General features: G+C 37.3%; 1 protein-coding gene across 5 annotated transcripts in view; it reads right to left on the bottom strand.

The window, feature by feature from the left end:
- Nucleotides 1-1,211: 1,211 nt before the first annotated feature.
- The window catches only part of b4galt6 (UDP-Gal:betaGlcNAc beta 1,4- galactosyltransferase, polypeptide 6), a 54,129-nt gene continuing 39,468 nt past the window's right edge, over nucleotides 1,212-15,872 (bottom strand). For all 5 annotated transcript variants that reach the window (XM_047342842.1, XM_047342841.1, XM_047342843.1 and 2 more), the window contains 2 exons: nucleotides 10,101-10,202; nucleotides 1,212-2,955 (listed from right to left, as the gene is read on the bottom strand). In XM_047342842.1, coding sequence (XP_047198798.1) covers nucleotides 2,808-2,955; nucleotides 10,101-10,202 — 250 coding nt within the window. In that variant the 3' untranslated portion in view covers nucleotides 1,212-2,807. The remainder of the gene's footprint in view (nucleotides 2,956-10,100; nucleotides 10,203-15,872) is intronic.

Below are 15,872 nucleotides of genomic sequence, written 5' to 3' on the forward strand. Positions count from 1 at the left end.
GGGGGTAGGATTGTCAAGTCATGTCCACTGTGATTTTAAGACAGCAATTCTTAAAAAACTTTGAATTATCTGTTTGGTGGTGCTTTCAAATATAAAAACAATACATTTTAAACTAAAGGTAGATATTAAATATCTACCTTTACCTATCTATTATTTACTCTACAAAGCTCCTCAACTCTTTTTACACAATTTCTGCCTGTTTAAGACTTCAAAAATATATGCAACTCCAAATGACATTTGTTATTAAAGCAAATAACCAAACCTGTTCTGTAAAAAGGGGCGCAAACTTAATACTTCTGGTTATGACACTTGTCTTGTTACACAGTGAGCTCAATCACAGCTTTGCTACTTAAATAGAAAACATTACATTTAAATTACTTTATCTGCTGATAATTTTCTCCAGTCAATTATTTTGCCAATCCCAATTTTCCAAGGTGATTTCTTCAAATTACTTTTTTGTCTGACCAACAGCCAAAAAGCAATAATATTAACTTTATTATCACAAAAGATATATTCACATTTAAGGTGGGCTCAGTAAATTTTTGGCATGTATGATTCAACTCCACATTAATGATCAAAATATTCGCAGGATCACCTTTGTCAGTCAATTAATAGACTGATCAAAGAACTGTTTCATCATTTAAAACAAAAATGTAATGCAAACAGAACAAAGTCATCTTCCAAAGAAATTGTAATCTGGTAATTTAAACTCATGAAATCCAATGAAAATTAAAGGATCATAGCACTTGGGGGGGAGAATTATTTCATTAATCTGGCCTCCTCCACTCCAGGTGTGGTGGGGGGTTAATGCACATGCTCGTTGCTGCAGCTTTGAGATTGCTAAAAGTGTTCAATTACACATACTTAAAAAGGTGCGGGTGAGGCCACACATTTCCCCCTGTTCAGTTCAACCATTTCTTCTTTTAGGCTTGAAGTTCCTTCCCTATCAAAACATTTTCCCATTGTCATTCAGCTACTGTGGTGCTGTGGATATTTCAATCATTAAAGATGATTTCCATCATCAAGTATTTAAAACATGTCAAACTTAATCTTCTCGTGAACATTTTTTACTACAATAAAAATTTAGAGGTTGGTCTACGCAAAACAAACAACATTTGGTTGTGTATCTTCGGTCACCAAAGCTGTAAATGGACCACCAGTGGCTGTTTTTCAGTGAATTCAAGAAGAGACATTTAAAATGACGACTGAAGACCAAAGTCACGTGTTTACAATTCATGAGGCAATTTAACAAAATTACATAATCTGATGGGAAGGGATTAGAGATCCAGATCAAAAACGGCCAGAGTTCTGATTAAAGATCACAAGACGATCAAAGAAAATGCCCAAACTTACAATTCATGGTTAAATATAAAACCTAGAGATATAGAGGATAGTTGTAACAGTTAATATCTGGTCCAAGTAATCTACTTACATATCTCTTTCCATCTTTGTGGTATTCAAAGATTTAAGAAATGAAAATTTTAACATAGTGTGCCATTTAGCTGGGACAGGCTGACAACCAAAGTTCTCTCATTCTGACCCTTAAGGCTGCCTCATGAGCTTAGAAAAAAAGGTAACACCACAGACCAGACACACGGGCCAGCCTCAAATGGCATGCTCAGTGCTTGGTACAGTACAATGAGGAGCTTTTTTACGTTGTCCATCACAAAATTATTACAAAAAATGTTGTAAAAATAAAAACACATCTGAGACAAAAAAAAAATATACACACACACCCAAGACCATAAACCTGCAGTAAAGCATGTTGTGTGGACACACATGTGCTGTAATGGCTAACCCTGCTCCCTGTAAAAAGTAATGGAGAGACTGAGTCATGCTCTCCCATTAAGGAGCAGCTTTACTTTTTCACAAAGTGCAACTCAAGGGGAAAAAAAGCAAAATAATATACACAAATATACACATCTCCAGCTGATGAAATAATGTATAGTTTGAAATGAACACAACTTTGTAAACAAAATAAATAAGGCATGCAAAATATAATGTTGAATCAGAAGATTTGGATACCTTTCTACTAGGAAAAAACCACTCACTCCTCAGAACGAAGGTAGCTGCCAAAGTAAAATTCAATCCACTGGAATATCACTGAAATATGCCCGAGCATTTAAAGGCCAACATTAACATATTTGTGTTCTGTGTTCAAGCTTTAAGGGGCTACTATTTACATACATGTTCATGCGGATTCAGCAGCAGTGCAGCAAAACAGCAAATTACATTGATTGATTGACATAGACGACATTTTCAAACATCCTGAATCAGAGAAAATAAATAGTATGGATCAAAATAAAAAACACACATTGCAAATATTAAAGATGACCTTGCTCTGATCCCTCATTTTAAAGGAATATGTTGGCCTAACAACATGAAATGAAAAAGAAAGTGAGACAAAAACCTGTCTTTTGGCTTCTAAGGTGACGTTAATACATAAGAAGTGAAGCAGTGCCGAGCCACGCAGAGGGAGCTGTGGTTTTGCCACATTAAGGCTTTGCAGTAAACATCAAGAGCTGAGTTGCTTCTGCTCTCCCTAACCTAAACCAACTTGTAGCAGTTCAGCCAATATTGACAAAAAGACATGCACTCGCACACGCACACGCACACGCACACAAACACACTTTGAGAGACTTGCCACTATCTCTCCTTTTTTTCCAGTTTTCTTTTTCTTACTAGGTATTTTGGCAGCATTACATGGTGCATCTCCTCACCCCTCCCAGCCTATGTCCCCCCTGGTGCTAAGAGGCCAGACTTGAGCTGGGCAGGTTGGGGTGTGGAGTAGGGCTGGGTGGGGCAATTCAGTAGTCTGTGATAGGGACAAGCTCAGGGTTCAGGTCCACCGTGATGTTCTTGTAGAGGCTGCTGAGGGAGATGTGGGGGCTGTAATGGAGATTGTTGAGGCCGTCTAAGTGTTGCCGCTCTTTGGAATACCTCAGCAGTTTATACCTAAAAACACAGTCATACAGTTCTTATATCAATATTTATCCACTCCAACTGTGTCTAGTATTGATCACATTCTGGATGAAAATAGAAGTGTAGAGTGAAGTGTTTCCACTATTGACAAATATCACTTTGACATTAGTATCTCAACTATGAAATTGCATTGAGATCCCTCCCATTTCTCTTGACCATCTTTGAGATGTACACCTATCCACCTTTGGTAAATTCATCTGATTGGTTACGATTTGGAATGCAGTTTCTGAACTGAAGTCTTTCTAAATGCACTGTACATTTTACATATATGCAGACCATTTCCAAGGCATAGGGTCCTTTTTGTATCTCGTATTGTCCTTTTATCACTGCAATATCGATGGCTTGTAAAACTCACAAAACGTTGCACACACAACCAGTCTGGTGAAAATGTGATCCACTTGAAATTTTGTCAGTCTAATCTTGAGACATGTGCCATAGAATTTCAGTGTTTTTCAATGAAAGAGGAAGCACCTTATAACTGACATGCATGTGGTTAAATCTCCAAATTTTACATCTGCTAGAGTCTTAAGTTGAACATATCTATTACAATATTCAGTCCCAGTCATTGCATCAATTAGTGGTAAAAATGAAATGACAGCTTTAAAATGTTGGTGTCCTCCCTTTAACAAGTTGACTGTATGCATTTCAAATGTGGTGGGCAAAGCCTTGAGAATGCTGCTTCATTGTGAATATTGTGCATTTTTACAAAACGGCTTCATTTTATAACAGGTCAAATTTCTTTGAAAATATCAGTCCTGTTCTTCCACAAAGAGTGTTTATCGTGCTTATGTCTATTAAGAGAATTTGTCAGCAATACAATTTCTCCTATTGTTTTTTCCTCTTGCTCAGGAGTTGTCACAAATGTTAAACAGCATCTTGTTCTTAATTTACAGACTATTACTATTTTACAAAGAAGGATCCATGTCCTCAACCTACATATGCATGATCCATTCACACAAGGGAACAGTTAGAAGAAAAGTATTATTACTTTTCTTCTGTCACTTCAACAAAGCAGCCCCTTTGCCACCAGGCAAATATAACATTGCCAGACGTCTAAAAGAAATCCTCTGGGACAATAGCCCTAACCTGACAGGAAGTCAGCCATTTTGATGAGTCATAGACATTGTATTTTAACGAACTCCTTTAACATAATTGATCTGATTCACTTAAAAATTGCTCTGTGCAATTTGTGAGAAGAGGAGGTTGGCATGCTAATTACTGTCACAGTTAATGTGAATTACGATGCTAACCAAGAAAGCTAGTTAGCTGATAGCTTTTGCCTCAGGGCTAACCTGTGTTAACCAGCTGTTAAGGTAAAGCTCGATAAAAAGGTAGATTTAACCAAATTAACATGACAATGTTTGTTTTGTTTATTGATGATAGGGTGACAGTACAACAGAACTTTGTTTATAATTCTCTTAGGTTCATTTTCTTACCTTTTACTTCCTTAAACTATGCTCTTTTTAGAGCTGGTACTAACATTTTTAAAACATAATTTATAAACTATTAAACTAGAATTAGGTGATGGATCAACTTCAGCAGTCACAACCTTGACAGGTAAGTGTTTACCAATGTGACGAGAAGAGTCTTCAATAGTAAACAGCTGGAACTGTCCAAACTGAAGTTCACCTTGATTAAATGTGAATTCTATGACAAATGTTTACTGCTGTTAACACTTTAAAGGTATATATTAGATATAGAAACTGTTAAGTGTTTACTTAAGCTCTGATATTTAAATTTTGAAGCCACAGTTTATGTGATTGAACAGTTTGTGTTTAACACATGTATCCAAAATGATTAAACTGTACTGAGTACATTTTCCATTGACTACAGAATACTTGCCTGGTTTTTGCATATTTCCCCTTTTCCTTTTTATAAATCAATCAGGACATTAATGTGAATTAATGTTTTCACTGACATAACATTTTGGCATAATACAAATCAGGAAAGTATTAACTAAAATCTTGACCTTAATGATTGATTTGATTAAAACCAAAATGTAAAAGGCCTGTGATTAATTCCAAATTCCAACAACACGTTCATCAATGGGTTCTTGTATGATAACAATACTGTGCATGTTGCTGCTGTTACTTTATACAAGATGTGCTTCTTTTGAATAATGCGTAGTAAAACAGAGTTTCACATAACTTTACTGCACATTGAACTACATTAATCAATTGATAATCCAACAAAAAATAAATATGGTTTGGATCAAGGTAAACATAATCTTCACTGTAAGAAGATTCATCTTTAGTGATTCATATTTAGTGACTATAAATTACAGTATAAATTATAGAATTGAGAAAGCAGTACACTAAAGTAGTACTTCATATAAACCTTACAGCACCTAATGCAGTGGTCTGTGCACTGTGAGTAAAGTCCAAAGCTTGGAGGAACACAAGCTGCTCTTACATTTAAAATGTTCAACAGTGTGTAGTTTAACTGTATTGATGGTGATGGAAAAAAAACTGTCCAGGAGCCATTATTCATCACAGTTCGTGTAGCAGCTCACACTTGTTCTGATGTCGTGTTCGGCAGATTAAAACACATTCTAAAAAAATATTTTACGCAACACTAATTAATGTGATACAATTCAGGCTACAATTCCTTACTACTCTGAAATATAATGTGGACATGTGCACCACTGGCTTTTCAGATCTTGGATGATGGAAGCTAACTGTGTTAGCAGCTAGTTCTCAGCCCAGTCAGGAGCTCGGTGTGGTCAGTAGCCGGGGAAGGTGGGCGCGTGTTGATTACATTTTGATGTGTTACCATGAACATGAAGTACTTGTAACTTAGGACTGTACTGTAACAGTGCATCTTTTGATTTTGCCAAACCTCACATGTTTAATAAGAGTCCAAGCCTTGGGTCATCTACAATGTAGATTCTACATGCGCCACCTACTTGCAACAAGTCACCATCATCATTTACATTTGATGGTCTACATGTTGTACACAGCAATAAAATGCATGTTTGGTACATGCTCTCTCGCAACCACAAGGTGGATACAGGTATTGTTGTGCAATATGTAATTCATTATGTCCACCACAATGGACGTGAGAAATTACATCTTATTGCTTTGAGACTTTTCTCTAATGGTAGCAACAGCAGGCAGCTGTGTTAAGCATGTAGCCCCAAGATGAACAGGACTGTGAGGGCCCGTTGTCAGTAATTGTCATCAGATTTCTATTAGAGCAACATTCCTAAGAAAGTTCCAGATTACACACTGAACCATAGCTTTAAGTCACAACTTGCTTTTAGATCTCATGCCTTCAAGTTCTCTTTAGCTTCATCATCTTGACTTAAGTGCTGACATTTAATGTGTAAATGCAATAGGTTGAAAAGGCTTTATGATAAGTTTTTATTTAAACAGACACTACCCCTATTTTCTTGTTAATAACTGAACTTATCTAGCATTCTTAAAATAGACTTCACACATAGGTAATTCACTTCTACATCAGTAGATGGCAGTCTCATGCTGTCGTGGATCCACCAAAGACAAGGTACGTGCCCTTCTCATGCCTAGCTCACAAATAAACAAGCTCTGGCCTGAGGAAGACGCCAGCTCTGGTCCTCTCTCTGTTGATCCACAGGTAATGTAAAACCCGGTTCTCTATCTTTAAGTCTGGTTTATGACACAACATTGGTATGGAAGTTTTCTGGAAGCTGGTGAAAGGAGAAGTCAGGCAGCAGCTGATGTCTTATGAAGAAGATTTTAATGTAGACTTGATGTCTACAGCCCCCACTTAAAATTAAAGTGCTCACTATTTCTAAACCCAGAGACTATTCTTCCTATGATGGATGAAGTTGATGAACATTACTGTGTTGTGGTTATTGAAACCTGAGACCAAATTTGTTGTAGACACCAAAACCAAATTCTGATTTGGTACGTGGACAGACCATCTGACAAATATAAAAAAATAAATACAAAATATTGCTTCGCTATAATAACTGATTAAGAAGTGTTGAAAGCACAAGCGTTACCTTCTGGTAACTTTGCGGTATTAAACGCCCTTATAAGAACTTGCATTCTGGAAAAGAACAGAGTAGCAACCATTTACACTTATTCTAGATATGCTTTTGGTTTTGATTTAAGTAAATTATACAGATAAGAGGTTGTCCAGTCTTTCCATGATCCCTTTTGTTCCCGTTGCCCACTGTCACTTGACACTTTTGGAGTTTCAGGGGTAAACAGTTTAGCTGATTAGTGACCTATCTTCAGACGTAATAAAACAACAGAAAAAGCATAACATGCCTCCATACTGCTTGTGTGGTGTCATCCAAGTGTCCGAAAGCCCCGACATTCATATTCGACTCAAAACAAGATCATTTTTAAGTTTTAAGTCTAAAAGTCCACCAGAAGTGGCTAAGCTAGTGGACGTTAGCATTTCCAACAGTCCCTGAATGCACTTCGTTGGAAGATATTAGCAGACATTAACACTAAAAACACGGTGTAAATGACGCCGTTTCGAGTCGAATATGGAAATCGGGGCTTCCGGACTCTTGGATGACACCACAGGAGCCGTATGGAGGCATGTTATGGTTTTTCTGTTGTTTTATTACGAATCACCATTGACTTCAATTGTATTGGATTCTGCTCTAACAAAGGTTACCCCTGAGACTCCAGAAGTGTTTTGTGGACACAAACACTTCACCCGGCCCTCCATCGGAATAGGGATGAGTAGATAATGAGTGAATTTTCATTTTTGGATGAACTATCCCTTTGAGAGGATGCCGTTAGCTATAAATAGCTCAGGTCAGGAAACAATAAAAGAAACACTGACCAAAACAATGATAACCACTGGTTTGAAGTGGCCACCCACATTTCCTATTGTGCTTTATTTCATTCAAAGCACACCTAGTGCAAGCCCACCTTTGACACCCCATAAAAAAACTCTGCTCTGGACTGATCGGTATATGTGAGAGTATGTAAATAAAACTACCTAACTAACTAACTAACTAAACTAAACCAGACCTTGATTCATTTACAGGTATTACGCAGACTATTAAAACTTTTGGATGAACTTATTCATCTCATTCATGTAGAAGATTATGTACTAATCAAATCTGGAAAATTGTCTCTATCTCATATAGATGAAAAGGTCTGTTCCAGGTGCTGTTAACAACCAGAACAGCCCTTAAGGTCCAAGGTAAAGGTAAATTAAATGAATCTTTCTGAGAAGACGATGGAGATAGCAGGACTGTACCCCTGTGGGTGGGGCCATCCATGTTTGTTTCTATCTGTAGACAAATCCCTAATGCTTTACATTATTTCTGTTACAAGTCTGATTTACAGTAATCAGACAGTGAATCCTAACAAGTGTGTTCTGTTAGTTTAATTCCTAGATAATTAAGACATTATAAACTATTGACAGGACTGTTACCTTCTTGTGATTAATCATATATAACAATTTTTATTCAATTCAAATATTTTATTCCCAGTTTGACTTTATGTTTGAGCTTGTCTTTTGTTTTAATTTTAGTGTTCCTATTTGATGTAATAACTAAAGTGTTTTTATCCCAAGGTTTTGAAGGTCTAAAGCTCCGGGTCAGTTGATAATTGTCCAAATAATTTTGTAATTGTACAATATGAGTGTTTGGATTTTATAGATTCAATTAGAGCAGGGATGGGGAACGTCCAGCAAGACTGTTTGATCCAGCCTGCAAGGCAATTCATAAATACAAAAACAAACACATAGGAAAAGCCGAAATACTAACCTAATACATCCTATCAATGTTTACTGAGCTGTTAACATATATCCTGTGCCAAATGTTTAATATGTATTCAAGATAATCTTTTGTTAGCAGGGCTAGAGAGTCCATTTTATCTTTTGTTTTAGTTGCGAGTGGTTTTCAAATTCAAATGTCAGATTGAAACTTCTTTAAAATTAAGTTCATTGTTCTTTTAAAGGTGAACTTGCATGATTATGCTAAAATGTTATGATTATATCTGTGGTTTAAAAGTGTTTAAAAGTTATGATAATAATGTTATGTATCGCACTGGTTTCTGGGACAATATATCGTCCGGCAGGGTTTGTTATCGAGGCAGGCCTACCATAATATTTTCATAATGCACCAAGTTAGAGGTTTCCTTGCACAGTTACACATATCCAAGGAAAATTGGTGCTGTTCAATAATATATCCTTAACTAAATAGATATTGAATCAAATAAAACTGAAACCTTGGGAATTGGAATTGATTAAGCACATTTTACTTTGACTAACTTTGTATCTAATTTGGAAATCTCTCACAGGTAGAATTATTATTAAATGTGTGGTTGAATAAAGTATTTGTCTTTAAGTACAAATGTGTAATTCAGCTAGCCTTCAATGCATCTTTAGGGAAATTGTATTCTTCTGTGTTTGTTTTGGTCTTTGGCTTATTTGATGATTTCAGGTTTTCATTGTGTAAAAAGTACAATGAGTAAATTAATTAATCTGTTCAAGCCCTATGAGACAAATTGTGATTTGTGAATATGGGCTATACAAATAAAATTTGATTGATTGATAAAGCCTATCAGGATCATATTTCATAGAAATGTTGTATCATAAAAGAAAAAATTGTTGTAGTTGAAAATTAGTGAAAGTTTGAATGATAATCCTGCGAGTATGGAATCCATATCGCCATGCATCGTATGTTCTAGTAACCTCTCCATGGTGGTGACCCTCTACATGCGTAATGCACATGGGTTGAAGACTCTACACATACAACATATTGTCTGTATGGTTGTGCATTTGTGTATGAAGTGTTGAAGTGTCAGTGGTAACAATAAAAAAACTTTTCAGAGATGATTAGATGCTCAAGAAATAAACAAGCTCTGGCATAAGGAAGACACTAACTCTGGTCCTATCTATGTTGATCCACAGAAACTGTAATAGTTTATAGAAACTAGTGTTCCCTAGCCTGTGTAACCCTTGATGCCAGTCCAGATTTCCCATAGGTCTGGTGTCGGTAACATAAACATCATTGAGAAATATGTGCTTTTGTGATCTTGTGAAAGTATCATACTTTTTGGGAAAAAGTTTTTTTTTTATTAAATTCATTATGTAAAAGATATAGCTCATGTGAAAGTAAAGACTTTATTCTTTAGAATGGAGACCTTATTGCAGATTCTTACCTGCCAAGGAACTGCACCTCTCCCCTGTGGTGATGAGGAATAGACTTGTACTTGCCAATCTCTCCATCTGGACGTGTGACATTGAAACCAGAATAGTGAACCCTGGATAGAGAGCAGGCTGCGTTACTATTCACAACATTAAACTAACATAAAAATACAGCCTACCTTAAACCAGTTGTGCCATATGCCTCAGTTGAAATGAGGCTTTGTGCCTTGTTTATTTGTACAGTTCATTTGTTTGTTTGTTATCACAGGTTGGATTAATTAAACTATTAAAATGGTTGAACATTTACTTAAACACACACATCTAAAAACATATGTAATTTGATGCACTGGGTGGTATTTTTTAATTTGAGCTGTGGTCCCAGTCATGACCCGCTATGCCACTAACATTGTTCCTAAATGTAGAACTATTCAATTATTTTTCATTATATAACGCTCAGCAAGCCTTGCTGTTTCCTTCAAAAGAACTTATCTCATTAGGCCAATCATTATTGGCTGATAAATGTGCCATAAATAGTGTGTGTCGTTACATGCCGCTGGTGAGCTGTTTTACGAAGGGAATGTGCAGACTTCTCCCCGCCTCCAGAGCACGGGTGCCTCTATAGGATTTAGCTGTGGTTCTGGAAGGGCTGAAGCCTTCCCCTTTGAACTAATGGAGGATGCTAACTTGAAACGCCATCTCTGTAGATATCTTTATTGCGGGCTCTGGCTTAATGGGTTGGCGATATCCATAAACTCTTGGTGCACCCTTTGTGCAATCAGTTTCTCTTGGGGAATGTCAGCTGATGACAGGGGCGGCCCCTGGCATAGGCGACATAGGCAGTTGTCTAGGGCGAAAAGTGCCGATAGGGTGCCACAAGAGACCGATTTATCATGACGTGATACATGCAATATTAACCAATGCAGTAACGTCACACCATCCTCTAACCCCTGTGAAACACCAGATGCAGAAGCGCTGCGAAGCGCCATGAAAAGCTGTCTGCCTCCTTTCCGCGCCCATGTCAATCAATTGGGCTGTTCACACCGGGAGCGAAGCACCGGGAAGCGCTGCGGCCGGCTCGCGATCTGCAGCGATGGTTTCGGCGTCTGTTCTATTTTTTTCGATCGCCACGAGAGATCGGGCCAGAAAACACACTGAAAATTGATTTTAAACGATACAAGTGATATATTATTTATGATATAAATTATCAACTATGCATTCCATACTTTCGAGTTCCCTGCTGTTCTCCTGGAGTTTCAATTTCCCAGATTTTTGCCCCCAGATGATGAAATTTCCCCATCTTTAATTATGTACTTATTCCACACATTTGTCAGTTGTGTCTAAACAGACCGAAACACACAAGCACACAAGAGAGGGGTCTTGGGGGCGCTATAGGCTTGCGTAGGTCAGTCACCTGTGAAGACCACATTTACCCCGAACCAAGAGATACTTGAGGTCTACCACGGCCCAAGAGCGTCTCAGTGGACTATCAGTGATAAGTATAAACCATGATGTGTCACAGAAAGTCTCACTTTATGCGGTCATTGATGACTTTGCCAAAAAAGAAGTCAAGGCGCGTTCAGTTTTATACTTTTTGTGCCAATCTGAAATCTCGCCTAGGGCTCTAACATTGCCAGGGCTGGCCCTGGCAATGTTTCCTGACATTGAAACAAAACCCAGCCATTGTGGCTAAAGTGGTTGGTTCATATTATCCTACTGACAATTGCTTTTGCTGACTCACCTGGAGAACAGCATTCATGTTTTCTAGTTTCTAGTTCGTGGCATGCACACTTATATGGAGTGTATGGGGATGCTTACACGCTTGCTGGGTGGTTGAGGCTATTGCTTTTACTTACTTGAATAAGGGTATGCATGCATACTCGACTCGTGGTCTGGCCACAATCTGGGCCTCATTCAGGGGAGTTCCTACTCAGGACATTTGTGCGGCAGTGAGTTGTTCCTCGCCTTTCAGTTTTGTCCACTTCTACATGTTGGATGTCTCAGCCCCGGTGATCTTGGAGTCCTAACTAGAAGATAGTGTCTCTCTGGCAGGTTAATGGATGCTAGATAAACTTGTCTGCAGTATGGGTTCTACCACATTGTATGGAACATTATGAAAAACGACAGGTGGCACTACTGAATATGGTCAAACTTGATCATGATTGTGTAAGTGCTTTTGAGGGTCACAGCGAGGCTTGCTTGTATAGATATATAGTATAGACATCTATAATAATAATACATTTTATTTCATTGCACCTTTCGTAACACCCAAGGACACATTACAATATATCATTAGTAAATACAAGGTGTAAAACAAGGTTAATTAGAGGAGGAGGAAGCAAAGACAATCTTCTATCTACTAATTCCAGAAATCTCTGTACGTATGTAGGTGGAATGGATTGAATATATCATGAACCATTCATCTTTTTTTTTTTTAATATTCTTTATTTTTTGACAGTTGTTTTCAAAAACATACATCAGCCCAAGCACAATTTTCTTTCTTCTGCTGTCAACCTTTTTCAAAATTGGGTAACTTTGTACATGTTGGGAGAGGTATAGTGTGTACATGTAGACAATAAGCACAGATCAAACGAGAAAAAACTAATAAATGAATAAAAACAACCCAAAAAAACAACAACATGCTAGGGGGTGACTTGAGAGAGAATGGGATAGAGGTCGATGAGGCTTGCTAAATTAAGGCAACATTACAGGGTCATTCATTCAATACCTCCACAAAATCTGGCCTTAAGGGTTTTACATATCTCACCCATTTGTTCCATAATTGAATGAACACAGTTTTCCGAAGACGAAGGGAAAAAGTAATCCTTTCCATAACATAAATGTAATTTACTATATCTATCCACTCCTGTAAAGAAATATTCTCAATATTGGGTCAGCAAGGTCTTTTCTGTTTCTAATGTTATGCTCAAAATAACTGCGTATCTGGAGGTACCTATAAAAATCTGATTTTTCAAGACAATATATTTTCCTCAGGTGTTCAAAATCCTTTAATTGCCCCTTTTCTGTAAGGGAATAGAATGTTGTTATACCTTTTCGAATCCAAAATTTAAATCTATAGTCAATTTCATTTGGCTTGAACCCAGGATCATAAGCACACCACTGAAGTATTTGTAGTTTATGATCCATCTTATATTCTCCTTTAATTGTATTCCAGATTTTTAATTGGAATTTGATCCATGGATTTTGCACATTGTCTATGAGTTTTCCCAAATTTTTATGTGCCAATACTGCATGAATTGGGGGATCCTCCATGATGGAGAGTTCAATGTCTTTCCATCTGGAACAAAAATTTGGGGTACATATGTTAATTCAGGGTTTAGTCTGGGCAGCGTAGAAATAATCCTTAAAATTCGGTAGACCCATTCCTCCTTGCTCCTTTGGGAGTTGTAGAGTTTTAAATTTAACCCTGGGTTTTTTCCCTTGCCAGATAAATCTTGAAATCATTTTATTCAGTTCGGAAAAATTGTATTGAGGGAATTTCCGCTGGAAGTGCTTGAAATAGGAAGAGATATCGTGGGAGAATGTTCATTTTTACAGAGTCAATTCTATGGCTGAGACTGAGGAAAGAAATAGAGTTCCATCTGTGTATGTCATCTTTAATTTTTGCTAGGAGGGGGGCATAATTTATCACTGCCAGTGTTGAGATATTTTTCGGTAAGTGTATTCCTAAATATTTCAATGAACTCTGGTCCCAGTTAAAATGAAATTTGTCTCTAATATTTTTTTGAGGCGTAGAGTTAAAAGTCAAAATTTGTGTTTTTTGCAGATTTAGTTTATATCCTGCATATCTACCAAATGTTTCTAGCAGGTTCATTAATTCTGAAAAAGAGTTTGAGGGGGTACTTAAATAGATCAGGATATCATCGACGTACAATGCTACCTTGTGGTCTTCTCCATTTATGCAGATGCCTTTAATACTTTCCGTCTGTCTTATCCACTGTGCGAGAGGTTCTATATAAAGTGCGAAAAGTAATGGGGAAATTGGGCACCCCTGTCTTGATCCGCACTCCAATAGAATGGTATCTGAGAGATACCTGTTTATTTTTATCCAGGCCGATGGTTTAGCATATAGCGTACGAATGCCCTTGATAAAACTGTTATGCATGCCAAATCTTTCAAGGACTTTATATAAGAAAGGCCAGCTAACTGAGTCAAAGGCCTTCTCAGCATCCAAACTGAGTAGGTAGGCTTCAAGATTGTTCTGTTGGATTTGATTTAATATGTCCAACGATCGCCTGATGTTATCGTGGGTTTGTCTTTGTGAGATAAATCCAGTTTGGTCATTATGTACAAGTTGAGGAAGGATGTTTTCCAGTCTTTTAGCAAGTATGGTTGTGTATAATTTGTAGTCAACGTTCAACACCGAGATTGGTCTATAAAGATCCACATTCCAGTTTGTCCTTTCCTTCTTTGTGGATAACGGAGATCACTGCCTCGCTCCAAGATGGAGGCATTTTGGCGTCTGTTAAGGTTGTGTTGCAGGAAGGCTTGGCACTAACTCAAATCGAAATGTCTTATACCACTCTGAAGGAAGGCCATCCGGACCGGGTGATTTATTAGCTTTAAGCTTAGAGATAGCGCTGTTCAATTCTTTCTCAGTTACCGCTGCTGTCAATATCTGATTTTGTTCTTCTGATAGAACAGGCAGATTGAGTGAATTGAGGGATTTGCCAATTTGTTGCTCGCTCTCTAGATGTGGTTGCGTATACAGAGATTTATAGTACTTTTTAAACGCTCTTTGTATTTCATCTTGTTTATAGTGTATAGATTTAGAAACCGGGTCCCTTATTTTGTATATAGTTCTGTCCGCTTGCTGTTTTTGCAGTTTTCTTGCCAGAAGTTTTGCTGATTTTGGGCCTGACTCATAATATTTCTGTTTTGTAAATATCATTTTTTTTCAATTTCCTGTGAGTGTAATATATTTATTTTGTTTCTTACTTTCTTTATTTTTCTCAGCACATTAGTTTTTTGTTCTCTCTTATGCTGTGTCTCAAGATCTTTGAATTCTTTATTAAGGTTTATTAGTCTTTATTGTTTTTCTTTCTTTTCATGGGCACAGTAAGATATAATTCTCCCCCTGATGACTGCTTTTAAGGCATACCATACTATAGCTGAATCAACCTCCCTGTTATCATTTTCTTCAAGATACGTTTTTATTTCCTTTCTCATTTGGATCTTAAATTGTGGGTTGTTTAGAGTACTTGTATTTAACCTCAACAATGTTTTTCCAACTTTGTGGCTTATACAGTGCAGTGCAGGACAGAGGTGCATGATCAGATACATTTATACTTCCAATATCACAGCTATACATTCTATGGCGATCTCTCTTCAACACAAAAAAATAGTCTATCCTTGAGTACGTATCATGGGGGCATGAGTAGAAAGTGTAATCACGGCCAGATGGGTAAAAGTCTCTCCATAGATATAGTATGCCCAACTCTGCATAATGTCAATGAAACGCCATCTATTTTTCCAGAGACTATTATATATCTCCCTTCTTTGTCTGTTACCTTTGACAGATGTTCAAATGATACTTTTGGGGATATTAAAATTGCTACCCCTCTCCTACGGCCTGATTTATAGGATGAGTAATATACCCTTGAAAACCCCATTCTCTTAAATTTTTCATGTTCTGATGGGCTGAGGTGTGTCTCTTGTAAGAACACAACATGTGCCTTTTCCCTTTTCATTTTTGATAGTATTTGACTTCTCTTTGCTGGGTTTAAAATCCCTTTCACATTAAATGAGATAACTTTTAGAACGTTCTC

The sequence above is a fragment of the Hippoglossus stenolepis genome, chromosome 14 (assembly GCF_022539355.2).
Source record: "Hippoglossus stenolepis isolate QCI-W04-F060 chromosome 14, HSTE1.2, whole genome shotgun sequence".
NCBI lineage: Eukaryota > Metazoa > Chordata > Actinopteri > Pleuronectiformes > Pleuronectidae > Hippoglossus > Hippoglossus stenolepis.